The 15,919-nt window shown below is 48.3% G+C and overlaps 1 protein-coding gene across 15 annotated transcripts in view; it reads left to right on the top strand.

Annotated features, from left to right (window-relative positions):
* WDR20 (WD repeat domain 20) overlaps positions 1 to 15,919 on the top strand; it is a 64,562-nt gene that overhangs the window by 36,432 nt on the left and 12,211 nt on the right. For 8 of the 15 annotated variants that reach the window (XR_009563202.1, XR_009563201.1, XR_009563203.2 and 5 more), the window contains exon 2: positions 3,821 to 4,003. The exons of 2 other annotated variants lie outside the window; for them this stretch is intronic. Coding sequence is in view for 4 of the 13 variants with exons in the window: in XM_030883330.2 (XP_030739190.1) it covers positions 3,821 to 4,003 (183 nt within the window). In the remaining 9 variants the exon portion in view is untranslated. Of the gene's footprint in view, positions 1 to 3,820; positions 4,004 to 5,019; positions 5,181 to 6,262; positions 6,725 to 6,749; positions 7,062 to 15,919 lie in introns of those variants that run through there. 5 more of the 15 variants (XR_004045009.2, XM_030883328.2, XM_070045007.1 and 2 more) reach the window with 5 other exon arrangements.

Below are 15,919 nucleotides of genomic sequence, written 5' to 3' on the forward strand. Positions count from 1 at the left end.
CCAAAGTCTGGGCTCTTTCTCCTCCTACCAGACTGCCTTGACCTGGGAAGCCATCTGTCAGGGGGCTGACGACCCCACGGGGAAGGAGTGGCTGGCTCAGGTCGTTGTTACAGCTACTGAAAGGGGGGTGGGTTCAGGATTCCCAGTGGCACACCCCCACCCCACCTCCTAGGAAAATAGGAGGAGGAGGAAGAGGAAAGAAGACAGCGGCACAGCAATGGAAAAAGAGACAGGACTCGGTGATTGGCTGTAAGAGGAAAGAGGACGAGATGAGCTGGAGGTGACGGTGCTGTTAGAAATGAAGGCAGGCACTGGTGGACCCACCTTTCCCTGCACCTGGGGTCGGGCTCCAAAAAGCCCAGGCACCGCTGGGGGAGTCCCCAGGCTTCTCGGAAGAATAACTTCCTGTGGGTACACCCCTCGCAGTCACTACAGGGCTCACAGTAGGTCTTGCTGGGTGTAAGTGGCATGTTGCTTGGCTAACGTTCTGCTCTTGTAGTGCCATCAGGGCCATTGGGGGTTTGTGGGGGAAGGAGTGACCTTAGGTAAGAGATATTTTTGTGTTCCTTGGGCCTAGGTCTACTTTTATGCCTTCTAGGACAGTGTTTCTCCCACCAGTACTGAAAGACCAATTCTTAAAATTTCCGGTCTATCTGGGCTGATACTTTTGTAAAATAAAAGGATTACTAGAAAACCTGAAAAAGACATGGAGAATGCAAACTTGAATTTTTTATTATTGGATTCAACAGGTATAAAATCACTCTGTCACATTGCCGTAAAAGTTTCTCAATGTGTGTTCTCAATCTGTGTACTTTGTGTGTGCGTGTGTGCGTGTGCACGTGCGTGCGTGTGTGCGCGTGTGTGCGCGTGTGTGCGTGTGTGCGTGTGTGTGTGTACTTAATTTTGACTGCAGGCTAGCAGACTGTTCATGGTCTGGTACACCTTGAGAGCAATGATCTAGGGAGAAACTGTTAAGCAAATTAGTAACAGGACGTTTTTGGAATAGATACATGATTCAAGAGTAAAAATTGTCTTTCAGTTGGCATTTAAAATACTTTAGATGTGTGTTCCTGTGTGATCCAATGACATCTGTGACAAATGACGTCTTTTCAGTAAAGTTCCATATTAGGGGGCAGGAATGTGAGAGAAATATACCAAGAACTGAGGCTAACATTGTTATTGTAAGGGATCCATAAGTTTAAAACTAGTAGCAATACTTGGAAAAATTGGTGCTTTAAACTTTCTCTGTTGTTCTGAGAATCATTGTATTTCTTTTGCTCGTTTAAGTTATATTTGTTCTCTCTATTAATGTTTGGTTTGCCTTTGAATTGATTTTTATATTTTGGTGCATAATTTTATGTATATTCTTTCACAGGGTAGTTTCTTTTTTTAATATAAATTTATTATTATTATTTTTGGCTGCGTTGGGTCTTTGTTGCTGCGCGAGGTCTTTCTCTAGTTGCGGTGAGCAGGGGCTACTCTTGGTTGCAGTGCGCGGGCTTCTCATAGCGGTGGCTTCTCTTGTTGTGGAGCACAGGCTCTAGGTGCATGGGCTTCAGTATTTGTGGCACACAGGCTCAGTAGTTGTGGCTCACGGGCTCTAGAGCGCAGGCTCAGTAGTTGTGGCGCCACATGTGGGATCTTCCTGGACCAGGGTTCGAACCCGTGTCCCCTGCATTGGCAGGTGGATTCTTAACCACTGCACCACCAGGGAAGTCCACGGGGTAGTTGCTTAAGCAAACTAAAAAGAAAAAGTCTCGAGTTAACATACGCCGATATAGAGATCATATAATGATTTAGTTGTTCATATTTCAAATTTGATTTTTGACTCTATCTTATATTTTGAGCATTTTTACTTTTGCTGTTGTTTCCTTGCACTGAGATCGTTTGCTGTGTTGTTCCCTTAGCCTAGACTTCTCTTTCCCTGCCCTTAGGGCCCAGCCCAGGAGCTGCTTCCCTCCAGGCAGACTGTCAGCAGTGAAGGGGCTCCTGTCTCTGGCATCCGACTTCTGCTGAGCACCCACTTCCTTGCCCACTGTCCCTTTTCTCCTTGCTCCAAAGTCAGGACTTCCTTTTGTTTTGCATCATACTATATATTACACTTTTCAAGGCTCTTTCGTGTATATGTTCTCTTATTTCATCCTCCAGACAGTACCATGAAGTTGGTAGAACGGATTCTCATCCCCATTTTAACTGAGGTGAGGCAGGGAGAGTGTCCACATGGCATGAATCTTCATTCCTTTGCCAGGGCTCCCAGGGTCACTTGTGCCACTCAGGTCCAGACTGCCAAATGCTCAGATTTTGAGCCTGTCATTTTGAGGTCCTCTTTTTTTTTTTTGCGGTACGCAGGCCTCTCACTGTTGTGGCCTCTCCCGTTGCGGAGCACAGGCTCCGGACGCGCAGGCTCAGCAGCCATGGCTCACGGGCCCAGCCGCTCCACGGCATGTGGTACCTTCCCTGACCGGGGCACGAACCCGTGTCCCCTGCATCGGCAGGTGGACTCTCAACCACTGCGCCACCAGGGAGGCCCTTGAGGTCCTCTTTTTTTACACAGTATTTGTTATCTGAAAAATCTAGAATTCTCAGTGCAGTGTCACAGGTCTCTTTGGAAGAAAAAAATCTTCAGAACCTAACCCTGGGGATGGTCCGTAGAGAACCAGAGCTGTGAACCCAGGAACTGCACGCAGGGCCAAAGTGGGTGTTTTAAAGGATGTGTTCAGTTGTCTCCACCTGTGATTTTCAAATGACAGTGGGAGGGGTTGGGTTTCCTTTATTTCAACAATAACAGCCCAGCATTTTGGATTGCACAGAAGGTTTCTCATGAAGAGAAGATCTTGCTTTAAAAGGGGTGAGGCACTTTGAAAAATCACATTTAGCCCAAGTCAGGAGTCAGAATTTGGAGTGTGTGTGGTGTGTTTCCTCCCCATCCCCTTTATGGTAAAACCGACCTGTGTTCCAAATGCAGTCCTTCCACTTACTAGGTAGGTATGGTGACCTCGGCTGAGTTATTTAACTTCCCTAAACTTGTTTTCTCATCTGTAAAATGGGGGAAATACTATCTATTTTGAAGGATCATTGTAAGGATTAAAGATGATGCATGTACCAGACTTGGGGTACGGGCTCGACGAGTGAGAGTTACTTGGAAGCTGATGCAGAAGAGAGAATGTGACCCAGTACAGGAGTCACTGCCTGTGTACAGCTGGCCATAGTAGTGGTTCTCAGCCTGGGTAGGTGTCAGAATCACCTGGAAGACTGTTTTAACTACAGTTTGCTGGGTCTACCCTGCCTGCCCCCTGTAGTTTGATTCATTTGGTGTGGTGTGGGCCTTGAGAATTTGCATCTCTTGAGTTTCCAGGTGATGCTGCTGCTGCTACCGCTGGTCTGGGGACCACGCTTTGAGAATGACTGGGCTGCAGGTGAACTCACCGATGAGCATTTAGGTGCTGTAGCTGTATTTGAAAGCCGAGCTTTTATGTGGTTAAAGTTAACTTTGTTAGAAAGCGCTCGGAATGCATTTCGCAAATACTGAATTTGGTATCTCAAGGATTTTTCCTCCTGAAGTCCAGGAGTCTTTGTTAAATATACTTGAAGAAGAATAAGTTACGAGAGTAACAGTTATAAACATATTATGGGTAGTCAAACAATATCAGATTGGCTGAGGTATGTGAAAGTGCTTTTATAAAATTCTAAAAACCGCAAAAATATTTTAATACTTTTTATTTTTAAGATTGAACATCATAATGGAGTATAAAATAGTGTAACTTAGATTTCTCATCTCAATGTGCTGTTTACCGTGTGTATTTTTCTCTTTCTCCTCCAGGCTGCTGACTTGAGTAAACCAATAGATAAAAGGATATACAAAGGAACACAGCCTACTTGTCATGACTTCAACCACCTAACAGCCACAGCAGAAAGTGTCTCTCTCCTAGTGGGCTTTTCCGCAGGCCAAGTCCAGCTTATAGACCCAATCAAAAAAGAAACTAGCAAACTATTTAATGAGGAAGTAAGTAGCACCCTGTCCTAGCTGTTAAGAGTCCCTTTAAGAATGTATACGTTCCTACCGAGGGTAGTGGGCCTTGTTTTACACTGTGAGCGAAGCCCGTTTTCCATTCTCAGATGTCCTGCCTAGTATTACCCAAGTTTAAATGTGGTGCGTTGCCTCGTTGACTTTTACCTGTTCTTCCTTTGGGCTAACTGTTCTGTGCATTTTTTATGGAGATGCTCAGGTGTCTATAGCAGGTGCTTTAAAAATTTTTTTATAATGGAGATAGGGATGAGACTTGTAGCTTGATATTTATAATTTAAATAAGAAAATAAAGAATTTATTCACATCACCAGAAAATTTCATGCAGATCAAAGAACTTGATAATACTTCCTTAGGTTGCTTAAGTTGTAGCTAAAATTTGGTGTGTATGTTTGACAGGTGTTTGACTGAGAATTTGTTCTCTTGCTCTTGTAAATGTTTGCTATTAAATCACCTTTGACATGGTTAGAAATCCTGGCACTTAAAATTGGATCCTATGACATAGCTTTTGCCAGTGTTGTAGCATGTGCTGGGGTTTCTAGTGTCTTCAGTTTCATTCTGGCAGGAGCCTGAGATATCTGAGCTGTCCATTCAGGAACATGTCAACCATTAAACATAGTAGGTGTAAGTTGCCAAACAGATTGTATTTTTATAAGCGATTGAAGTGGCTTTTCAGCCCCAAGTATTGCCATTACATATTTGACGTACTTCCTCCTCTGTGTCTGTATGACTTTCCTAGTAAATGGAAAAGATGAGGCAGTCTTGCTGAGTTAGCAGCCCTGGGTTGCAGTCTGCTTGTGGCCTCAGCCCTGGTGTGACAGGGGCCGGGTCACGTGGATTCCTCTCAGGAAGGGCGAGTGGTTTTGATTGTTGCATGGTTTTAAAGTCATTAACTTGGAACAGAAGTGCATTATAAATTCTGATTTTTAAGAAATAATTTTGCTTGGGGAAGAATACTCCACAAATTGCAGTTAAAATTCTGACTCTTTTTGCAGTCCCCGTGGTATATGCTGTCCATGCATATCCAGTCTCCAGCCACGGTGCTCCTGGTTGGCATTGCCAGTGGATTTGGTGAAATCCTTTGAACCATGCCATCTCTTCTTCTAGTTTCATCTGGGTTGACTGGAAACAAAACTTGCCGTCTGGATTGACAGAAGTATTTAAACCCATTTTCTGTTAAAAAAAAATCTTAAGCAGAAAATTATTCTATTTACCTAAACATTTTATTAACATCATTTGACGGAGTGACTTCTAAGTAGCTGGATGATCTTTTTGGGGGGTAGTGGTGGGGAGAGTGAGGGCACAAAACTAGACTGCTCTGCATTCTTAATAGAAATTGTGAATTTGGCGTCACTGTGGGGTTTTATTTGTGTTTAGGTAGGGGACGTGTTTTTGAGGGGGAAGGGATTGGAGCCATGTAAAGGGCTGTTGGTAAACAAGGTCGGGAGGCTGATCGGCTGAGGATGGCACAGAATGCCACTTAGAGAACAAGAAAGGTTTGTGTGTCATCGCTGGGGGAGGGTGCAGCAGAGACCACAGGGCCCTGAGAGCACTCGGACGCATCAGCTAGACCCATTCCTTACTCAGGACAGCTGGGAGTCACGGGCTGGAGAGCAGCTCCTCACTCTTAATGAGTGAAGCATGAGTTACCTCCTACTCTTTTTACATTTTATTTGGAAAATGGCTGTTCAAAGTTCTAGGATTGTGTATGGCTTAATACCAACTTGGCATTTACAACTTGAGGCAGACATTGATTGCCCTTCGCAGTAAGGACATTCTTTGGCTTGTATGGGTAACATTCTCATCAGATTTTGCTCAGGATGTCTAAGAGAAAGGGTCATCAGGGGTCTGTTTCTCAGAGAGTGCCAGGGATGGTGGTCGAAGCTGTCGTAGGCTGTGCTTTGCATTGGTATGGGACGTGGAGGTTTCAAAGTGTTTTGTCTCTTTCCTCGGCTTGGGAGGGTGGGTTGCTGTCTCCATTGTGCGCAGATGAGGAAATAGTCAAAGAGAAGGTAAGTGAATTGTCCACATCAGGTAACAATTTGATGATAGAGCTGGATCCAGAAATTAATTCCACGAGCTCTTATTGGTCATAGATTGTAAGCCCCACCGTGTGTGGTTGCCAGATGGGCTCTTGCCTCCCCAGGAGCTCACAGTTTAGTGAGATGGACCAAAAGGATACTGGAACGTGTGTTATCCCAGTGTTATGAACAAAGTACCAAGGAATAATGTATTAATTGCATTCCTCAGTATGTATCAAATATCATAAAATAAAAACAAAAGTTAAGTTCAGTGGGGACAGTTCGAGAAAGCTTCCAGAAGGTGACATTTGACCTGGGTTTGAAAGATGCATAGGAGTTGGAGGAGGATGAGAAAGGCCTTCAAAGCTGGAGAAAACAGCTTAGCATGTGGAGGCCAAGGGTGGCCACACCACAGCATGTGGGTCTTGGAGTGGCAGAAGTTAAAGCCAGACAGATGAGCTGGAACCAGATTGTAAAAGCCCTTTGATCACATGCTGGGAGATTTGGATCTGACACTGGATGCTGTGGGGGACCTTTGGGCTTTTATTTAATCAAGGGAGTGACAGGATCAAATGTATTTTTTTAGAACTCTTGTCAGCACTTGTGGAAGGTGGATTGGAATGAAGAAAGAGAGAATGAAGGTAGCAAGACCAGTGAGGAGGCTCTAGTAACTGTCCAGGTGAGAGCTGAGGACTTGAACTAGGGTTGTGGCCATTTCCTCATCCATTTGACGGACCTTGATAGCCTACCACGTGCCCGGCACTGGGTCTGCAGCGGCAGATAACAGCTGCCCTGTGTCTCCCCTCCAGAGAGAGGGGAGAGAAGTGTGAACAGCACCACACACACACATACACACAATTACGGCAGATGGTGGTGACTTGTTGTGATGTCAGAGGAGATAGAGGGCCTGAAGGAGAGACAGACGTGGAGGCCTGCTTTACGGGGACGTGGGGAGCGTCCGTCTCTTGGAGGAAGTGAAGTGCTTTGAGCTGAGCCTCGCCTGAGGAGGCCCCCAGGTAAGGAGCTGGAGGTAGAGCGCCCCTGCAGAGGGAGAGCCGGTGAAGGCCCCTGGAGGGAAGAGCTTGGGGCCAAGAGACCTGAGAGAGGACGGTGGACCTGGGAGGGCGTTGTGAAGTGAGAGGGCATGAGTCTGGAGGCCCTGCCACTCAGGACCTGACCCGGGTTTGCTTCTTCGAGCTGTGGGAGCTCACAGACGGGAGCAAGAGGTGGTCAGATCGATGTTTTTGAAAATAACCCTGGCTGCTTCTTGGAGACGGAACTGGAGAGACGAGGGAACAGATCTTGAGATTGTGGCCCACTTACTGCACTGGGGAAGGCGGGGAAGGAGCAGGTGCTGGGAACAGAGTCCGTTCTGTGCTTGTTAAGCTCGAGAGGCCAGTAGGTGGTTGCATACCTGGATAGGAGCACAAAACTGGAGGTGAATGTTGGGGGCTGTCAGCATATAAATAGTAATCATGTCCCTGAGATTAGACGGCAGGCCTGTGGAGAAGGCACAGTAGAGCAAAGACGAGTCTTTGCTAAGTCCTAGACGTGTCTGGGGCTGAGCCCTGTTTATACTCCAAGATTCTGGTCATCTGCTCATGGCCCGCAAAGGAGCACTTACAACCGTCAGTGTATTACCATGAAATTTACAGACTCACAGCCCAGTGGCTAAGAACATAGACCCTTGAACCCGAATGCCTAGAGCTCAGACACCCTTCGGCCACTTACTGCCTGCAGGATGTGGGTCTTTACTTCATCTCTTCTCCTCAGCCAGAAAGTGGATAAGAGCGGTCCCCGCCTGGAGGTGTGGTGAGGATGAGATGTTAGCAGAGGGCCTGGAGAGCAAGCCCTGGGGAGAAAAGTTCCAGGTGGAGGGGAAACTCAGAGGGTTTCTTTCACTAGAGGTTGGAGGAAAGGCTTCTTGGGAGGTGAGATACCAGCAGTTTTGAAGGAGAAGCACAAATGATTTTCCAGGACAAGAAGGTAAGAGCAGGGCAACCCAGACAGAGAAGCAACATGAGTAAGGCAGACGATGGGGACTGTTTATCGTGACTGTTTGGCGTCTGTCTGTCTTACTCACCAGAGAGCTCCTCAGCCTCCCATTACACACATGCACGTGTGCGTGCACACACTCCACTATTGATTACTCTGACCTTTGCTCCTTTCTGGAGGTGTCTGGTGCATGAAAGTATAGTAAATGTTTGGATGGATGGATAGGTGGGTAGGTGGATGGAAAAGAAATTATAAGTTCCAGAAATCCACACTAGACCAAAGATAGGTGAAAATTTCTATCTGGGAATAGAGTGTATCTTAAAAGGTGATTTTTTCCCCCCATTGATTAAAAAACTTAAAATACTTGTTTATAGAAAAAATTGGGACATAGAGAAGTACAAAGAAGATGGGAAAACATCACCTAGAAATCCCATTGCTCACTGTTAACTTTATTGTCTTTGTAATTTTTTATGTTTTTAATGAGGCAGAACTGTCAGATTCACACCTTCCATTAGAGCTGCTGGCAACCTTCACCTCCTGGTCTGGCCCTCAGTCCATCCAGTTCATGTCAGATAGCAGAGGCAAGCCCTGCTCCCTGGGCCGTCCCAGTCATACTGAGACCCTGGCTGCTGCACCAGTTCAGCCCCGGAGGAAGGCTGGTCCTTGCTAGCGTCCCTTGGGGAATGATAGCCTAGATCCCCTGAGACACTGCTTTCTCTCAAGCCTTAGAGTAGACTTGAGGTCTCTGTGTGTAGTGTTCTGTATGTTTTATGCCCTTGATGGTATCTAACGGCACATCTGATGAGCTCCCAGACCGTGGAGCCTACCTTCATGGTAAGGGTCACCAGGGAGGGAGAGGGACCCTGGGCAGCGCCCGGAAGGGGTGAGGGGTCCACTTTTCATCACTAACGGTTACGATGTACTGGGGAGAAAGTCATAAAGGGGCAGTTTCTGTGTGGGAATGAACTCAGCCTTGTTTGCCTTTGTAAAAATTCTGATTATATCTGGGTTGTATCCAGAGAACAGTAACTTCAAAGGATTTTTAAGTATGTTTGGTTATTGGGTGGATGTAAAATCTAAGAAGAACTTGTCATTTCGGCTTCTTCATCCCTGGCGTGTAATGAGCCCCCCTGTTCTTGACTTTCTCCTCTCTCGCAGGTTGTGAGGCCAGGGCAGCGCACTGGGTAGGCTGTAGGCTCCTCGTGGACGCCTGTCCCTGCTGCTGCCTGAGGCTGTGTCTGCTCTCTCATCCCAGGCTGCAGGCTCCCTCTGCACGCAGCGCCCCCAGGAGTGGGGAGGAGAGGAGGCCCAGCTTCGCAATATTCTGTCTAGTCCTCTAACGAGAGAGTGGCTCTGGGCATCTTGTTAGTTTTGTTTTTGTTGTTGCTTTTTTTAATCAAAGGAAGGAAATGAGCACTTAATGATCTACTCCTTAAAGTTTTGACATTGATAAAAATGACATCTGATCCTCTTTCACAGGGCTTTGAAATACCTTTTCCTAATACTTCCTGAGGGAAGAAGCAGCTGTCTTTAAATGCCTTTACAGAATCAAAGCCCTTAGTCACCGTTTTTGCTTGTGGCTACATTACTTTGTGGCTACATTACGGCTTTTCCAGCAGCTGCTGTGGTTTTGGAATTGTTTGTTTTTAGTACTTCTGTTATAAATTAATATCTGCATTGTAAAATGCATACCCAGCAACCCCCCAAGAATTTTTTCCTGCTTATCATGTTGATAGCAGTGAAAAAAAGAAAATTAAAAAGTATGTGCTTTGGAAAGCTTCATTTTAGCAGTGGTGCTTTAATGTGGTTACGGATTTGTTTTTATTCTTGCTTCCTCTAAACTAGTTTAGTATAGTTAGGAAGTCTTGTTTGTGAATGCCATTAAGGACGGTAGTTTTGGTGTTTGTTGGACTTTGACTGGATTGATGTTAGAAATGAGGCAGTGTCTTCTGCATTCAGAAGGGGGAATGTGGGAGCCGTGGGTGATTACCAGGGAGAGAAGTGGGTGTGGGAGCCCGCTTCCTGGGTAGGTGGCTTGACGTACAGACCTGGCATAGTAATACCCAGATTTTGGTTTTGGTTTTTATGGAAGTGATTTTAAAAGTAGGCCTTTGAGCGTTGTGGAATTTCCCTCCTTAATGGAAAGCTCAGTGGTCCTGCCAGATGACCTGAGCGCCTGTCTTTCCCTGAGACCTGCCCCGCTCTCCTCTCCTTGCCCTTCCTGCCAGGGCGGCCTCACCTCAGCCTCGGAGCAAGGGGCTTTCTTCTCCTGGACCCCCGCCCAGCTCCCTCACTGCCTCCCCTCCTGGCCTGTAGCACAGAGCCGCCCCCAGAGACCCTGTGACGGGATGGAGGGAATCGTGATGCAGGGAGCAGAGCCCCTGGCCTGTCCGACATTCACTCAGTGTCAGTTCCTTCCTCTCCTCATGGGACTTCTGGCTGGTTTTCTCGGCTTTCCTTCTGCTTTCCTGACTTTTGTCCTGCTCCCTATAAGTAGTCTTTTCCCAAAGTTGCACACTCTCCTCCTCTTCCTTGTACACCTTCTGCCTTGGAGAGCTCAGGATGTCACAGATCTGGCTCTTATAAGTTCACAGCCCATTTCCTCATCTTCCACAGTCATTCTCATCAGCTGCCTGCTCGATGAGGACACTTGAACTTCTCCCCAGCATGGTCACCCCTCCTCTCTGTTCTGTCACCCCCCTTCCCAGTCACTCAGGCTCAAAACCTAGGAGTCTGTTCACACGCCTCCTTCACCCCCACCCCACCTCCTAATACATCCAGCCTAGCCCACTGTTAAACAGTCCATCCTGCCACACCACCGCTGGTCAAGTTTAAGACCTTTTTGTCCACGGACAATTGTCATAGCTTCCTAACCGGTCTCTCTTCACCCGCACCATTCTGTACCTGCTGACGGGAGACTTCACTTCATTCTGGTGCTTCCCTTTTCAGAAATCTTCAGTGCCCCTACTGTCTGCAGCAGTACAGCCAGCAGAAATATATTGTGAGCCACAAATTCAATTTAAAATGTCTAATAGCCACATTACATCAATTTAAAAATAGGTGAAGTTAAGATACTTTATCTTGGGACTTCCCTGGTGGCGCAGTGGTTAAGAATCCGCCTGCCAGTGCAGGGGACATGGGTTCAATCCCTCGTCCAGGAAGATCCCACATGCCGCAGAGTAACTAAGCCCGAGCGCCACAACTCCTGAGCCCTCATGCCACAACTCCTGAAGCCCATGCGCCGCAACTACTGAGCCTATGCGCTGTAACTGCTGAAGCCCGCGTGCCTAGAGCCGATGCTCCGCAGCAAGAGAAGCCACCACAATGAGAAGCCCGCGCACCGCAACAAAGAGTAGCCCCCGCTCGCCGCAACTAGACAGAGCCCACGCGCAGCAACGAGGACCCAACGCAGCCAAAAAAAAAATGTATTACTTTATCTAATACATCCAAACATTATTTCAACATATAATCAATATAAAATTATGAATGAGATACTTTCCATAATTTTTCAAGTCTTCAGGATCTAGTGTGTAATTTACACTCACAGCATGTCTCACTTTGGACCAGTCACTTTCAAGTGCTTGGGGCTGTGGGATTGGTCAGCACAGGGATTCAAGGTCACAGCGCAGACCCCTTAGCCTGGTACTGCATGTCCTTGAGTCCCAGCTCGCGATTCCAGACCTAATTTCCTGCCCCTGCTCAGGTGCTCCAGCCAAAACGGTTACCGTGCACATCCGCAGACCCAACTGCACTGTGCTGAGCCTTGATCTGGCCGCCCGCCCCCAGCACAGGCCCGGCCCCACCTGTACTCGGGAGCTCCTCAGGGGACCTGGGCTTTTGCCAAGGGTGTTTTTTCAACATACTCAAACGCATCATCCAGATCACGGCCCCACTGACACTGGAGAAGTCAAGCCCGGCGGGGAAATCCTGTTAGTTAGCTCTGAGAACTGACCAAGATGCCTTACTTTTCTTATTAGACATTTTCTGGAACAAAAATATACCCTTATGGTGCAGAAAGTGGGTTGCATTCTTTATATTTATTGAATAAGATGTTCTAGGTATTTGTTTTTTAATTTCTGTTCTCTAACTTTTTTGCTAAACCCAAACCAAGTGATAGCCCAGGGCAGTTTACTTCAGTGACTCCGAGCTAGCCCTGAAGTTGTGCCTCCCACTGCCCGGGGTCTGCAGGGGGGGCGCCCTGGTTTATTGACGTTTGTCAGTGGCACAGAAGGCGCCAGCCCCACTTTGGGGCTGATGGGCCTGTGCCGGGTGTCATCTTACCCGCTCCATCCCCCTTGCACCAGCGCCTTCCGTGTCTCTAGGATGAAGAGCGCTTGGTTTGCTCCCCCATCAGCGCCCCCACCATTGTCCCCTCTGTGAGGATGCTCTGACCTGCTTCCTCCCAGCCCGCTTCTTCTGCTGCCCCTTTACCTCTTTGCTCAGCGCGCCCTCATCCCAGAGATAGAGGCCTTTCTAGGCCTTCCTCCTTGAGACTGGAATCACTCTAATCCTCCTGCCCTTTGTTTTCTTTCCCTGGTTGGGTTTTGCTCACAGTACAGCACTCCTTACCGTCAGATCCTGTCAATTTCACTACCTTTTCATCCCACTTGAACATCAGTTCCACTCAGGAAGGGATGTCTGTCTGTTGGTGCTGTCAGTGCCTGGCGTGTAGTGTACATTCAGTAAAGGATGGAAGGAGGAATGAACGAAACATGAGTGAGTGGTGAGCGGGAGGGACCACAGGCGAGTTTGCGGACCTCTCTGATCCTGTTTCTTGGTGGGTAGCACGGCAATAGCACCTACCTTCCTATGGGGAAATGAGCACTCATACTTACACTGCTGGTGGGAATATAAATTGTTACATCCTGTATGGGAGGTAATTTGGCGATATCTGTAAAAAATTATAAATGTATGTACCTCCTGAACCAGCTATTCCAGTGGGAATTTATCCTGCAAGTATATTTATACATGTGAAAATTGCCATATGTGCAGGTTATTCTTTGCTATACAAATGTCCTTCAGTGGGGGACTTCTCAAATAAACCACAGTATATCCATGTAATTGAGTACTCTGCAGCTGTAGAAAAGAATGAGGAAGCTGTCTTCGTACCAGTACAGAGAGACGCACGTGTGTGACTGCATGAGAAAACAGAGGCGCAGACAGTGAAAAAAAGGAGTGTGGATAAACTTGTATCTGTGTTTGTCTTGTCCACACAGGAAGACACTTGCAGAGATAAACAAGAAGCTAATGACAGTAATTCTGGGGGCAAGGGATCTGGGATGGAGGAAAGGGGTGTGAGTGAGGCTTTCTACTGGATACTTTTATTAATATATATGAATTATGACTGTATTACCTATTAAAAAAATAAAAGCTTACGTTGCGGGGTTACTTTGAGGATGAAACAGCGTGTGTGCAGAGCCACTGGTCAGTGCTTGGCCACAGAGTAGATCCTCAGGTTGGAAGCTAGCACGGCTGCCCTGATATGCCTGCCACGTACCCCACGATGAAGCAGACGTTTTCCCTGCACTTGAGCACACAATCTGGTAGGGAAAACTGATGGTGTAGAACAACTGAGAAAGCCTTCCCACGTTAGAGTTGGTATGTGGTCCGTTAATGGTTTTGGTTTGCAGTTGCTTAAGCTGCTGTGCCTGCTTCCCAAGTGCTGAGGTGTGGCGTGTCTACGTGGGTGCCCCAGCAGGGCCACAGAAGGTGGGCTCAGGTTTTTGTCCGTAAGTTACATCCACGTGTCTACTTACAGCAGGCTCAATGCACCTTTTTAACGTGGAGTAAAGTCTTTAAATGTGTCTCGTCACCCCAGTAACATGTATTTTAATAATGGTGCTATGATTATTTATCTCCATTCCTCACAGTTGCAGGGAAATACCGTTTTTACTTGACAGTATTCCAGTTTTGAGTTCTAATGGAATTATTTTTGTTTTGCCTTTTTAAGCCAAAAATAAAATTTTTCTCCTAACCATAGTGCTAGAAGTTTTTATGTCCATCCTTAAAATTTTCCACACATGATAGAGTAACGGTGGAGAGCTGTTGGGAAAATTGAGATTAGATTTGGTTGTGGTGAAATGTGAGGTGCAGGGGTTGAAAGCCACACACCGTGCCAGGGCACGGCCAGCAGCCTGGCTTCTCAGCCTGAGGTCGCTTCTGTAGCCGCCCAGTGAGGCCACCAATGGGGGTGAACCGGCACCACGCTTGGACACTGAGCCAGCAGACCAGTCCTGGTTAAGGGATCAGGAGTGCGGGGGCAGCCTGAGCCCGGTGGGTACAGCAAGGTCTGCTGGGTGGGGGTAGGCTCCCCCAAGACCAAAGCCCTGACCTGGCCTCGTAAGGTGCCTCTGACCTCTGTGGAAGAAATGGTGACGGTCTCGTGGAAACCCTGACAGAGCAGCACTGGGCTTCCAGGTTGTTGGCGTTAGCATAGGTCAGCGGCCGTATACAGGAAGGTCACCGGGCAGGAGAGGAAAGAGGCAGGGGGTGACAGTGCGGCTGTGACACTGCAGAGCGACAGCAGTGACCCCTGCTGCTCAGTAACCCTTGCCGGGCCTGCTAGCCCCGGGCCCTCATGCCAGGCAGGGTCAGGCCTCTCCACTCTTCCCTGGCTGGGACCATTGTTGGCCACCTTCCTTCCAGGGCCTAATTTTCTGCAGCAGTTTGCATGGTTCATTAGTCTTTTTGAAGAAACCAAGTGTTTTCATTTTCTGTGACTTTCTGTAAAGATGCAGCACACACAGCAGACACACAGTGCAAGGCCGACAAGGCAGGAGGCCCTGTGTCCCGGTGGGCTTCCCGTCCCCGTGGCCCGTGGCCCTCTGAGGCTCGAGTCGGGGAACCCCAAGCACGTGAGGGAAGTGGGAGCGTGTAGCTCACCGAAGCCCGCCGGGCTCCCGAGGCACCCGGTTGCCAGGCTGGCAGTGGAGAGCGTCTGGCAGCAGGACTTGCTGAGAACTCAGGGGTCTTGGGAACTCCCAGATGGTTTCTGGTGCTGTGATTTGGGGACCAGGCAGCCTCATGGAAGCCGCTGTGCCAGTGAGCCCCACGAAAGGTCTGCAAGCAGGGAAGCGTACTCGGGGGGTGGTCGTCCCTTTTGAGGGGTTTCTCCTTTTGCCTTTTGTTCTTTTAAAGGCAAGACTCCCGACCTGTGCCTGTTAAAGAGACAGTTGGTCAGTGGATCAAAAATAAACGTGGAGTAGAGTGGCAGTGATTAGGCACATACTCCTGAGTGTTAATCATCTGTTTATTTTTTTAAACACCACCTTGTTCCAAAGAAGATGGAAGAATGGCTCCTAAAGATACACACATGACAGCGACTGTGAGTGAGGAAGTTGCGGTGCATCAGGGCCGAGGCAGAGCCCAGGGAGGTGTGCGTTGCTGTCCTGGGTGCTGCTGGCTGCACGTGGACTAACCACCCCCACCCCCGCCCCAGCAGCCGGAAGAGGCAGGGGTAGTCAGCACGGGGCACGCGGGGCTGATGCAGTGCAGAGAGCCCCTGGGGGCCCAGGGCTCCCGGCCGTGGGGACTGCGAGACTTTCCCGGGGACATCGTAGTGAGGACCCTGTGCAGGTGCAGGAGTCACAGGCCCAGCCGCTCCTGGCGTGAGACGTGCGAAGTGCCTGGGGCTGTCCCTCTCCCCGGTGTGTCCCGGCACCTGGTATAGTATCTGTCGGGCACATACTAGGCTCTCAACAGTGTTTGCTGAATGACTGACTCGGTGAAACCCAGTGGCCTGACACCCAGGTGCAGTTCTAGACGGTAATTCCACAAGGGGCCAAAATGCCTTCGCTGGCCTGACCGCGGGATAGGACGTGGAGTGCCTGGATGGACGCGTCCCTTCTCACCGAGAAGCAGACAAGTTTTCTTGCTGGAA

The sequence above is a fragment of the Globicephala melas genome, chromosome 2 (assembly GCF_963455315.2).
Source record: "Globicephala melas chromosome 2, mGloMel1.2, whole genome shotgun sequence".
Lineage (NCBI taxonomy): Eukaryota > Metazoa > Chordata > Mammalia > Artiodactyla > Delphinidae > Globicephala > Globicephala melas.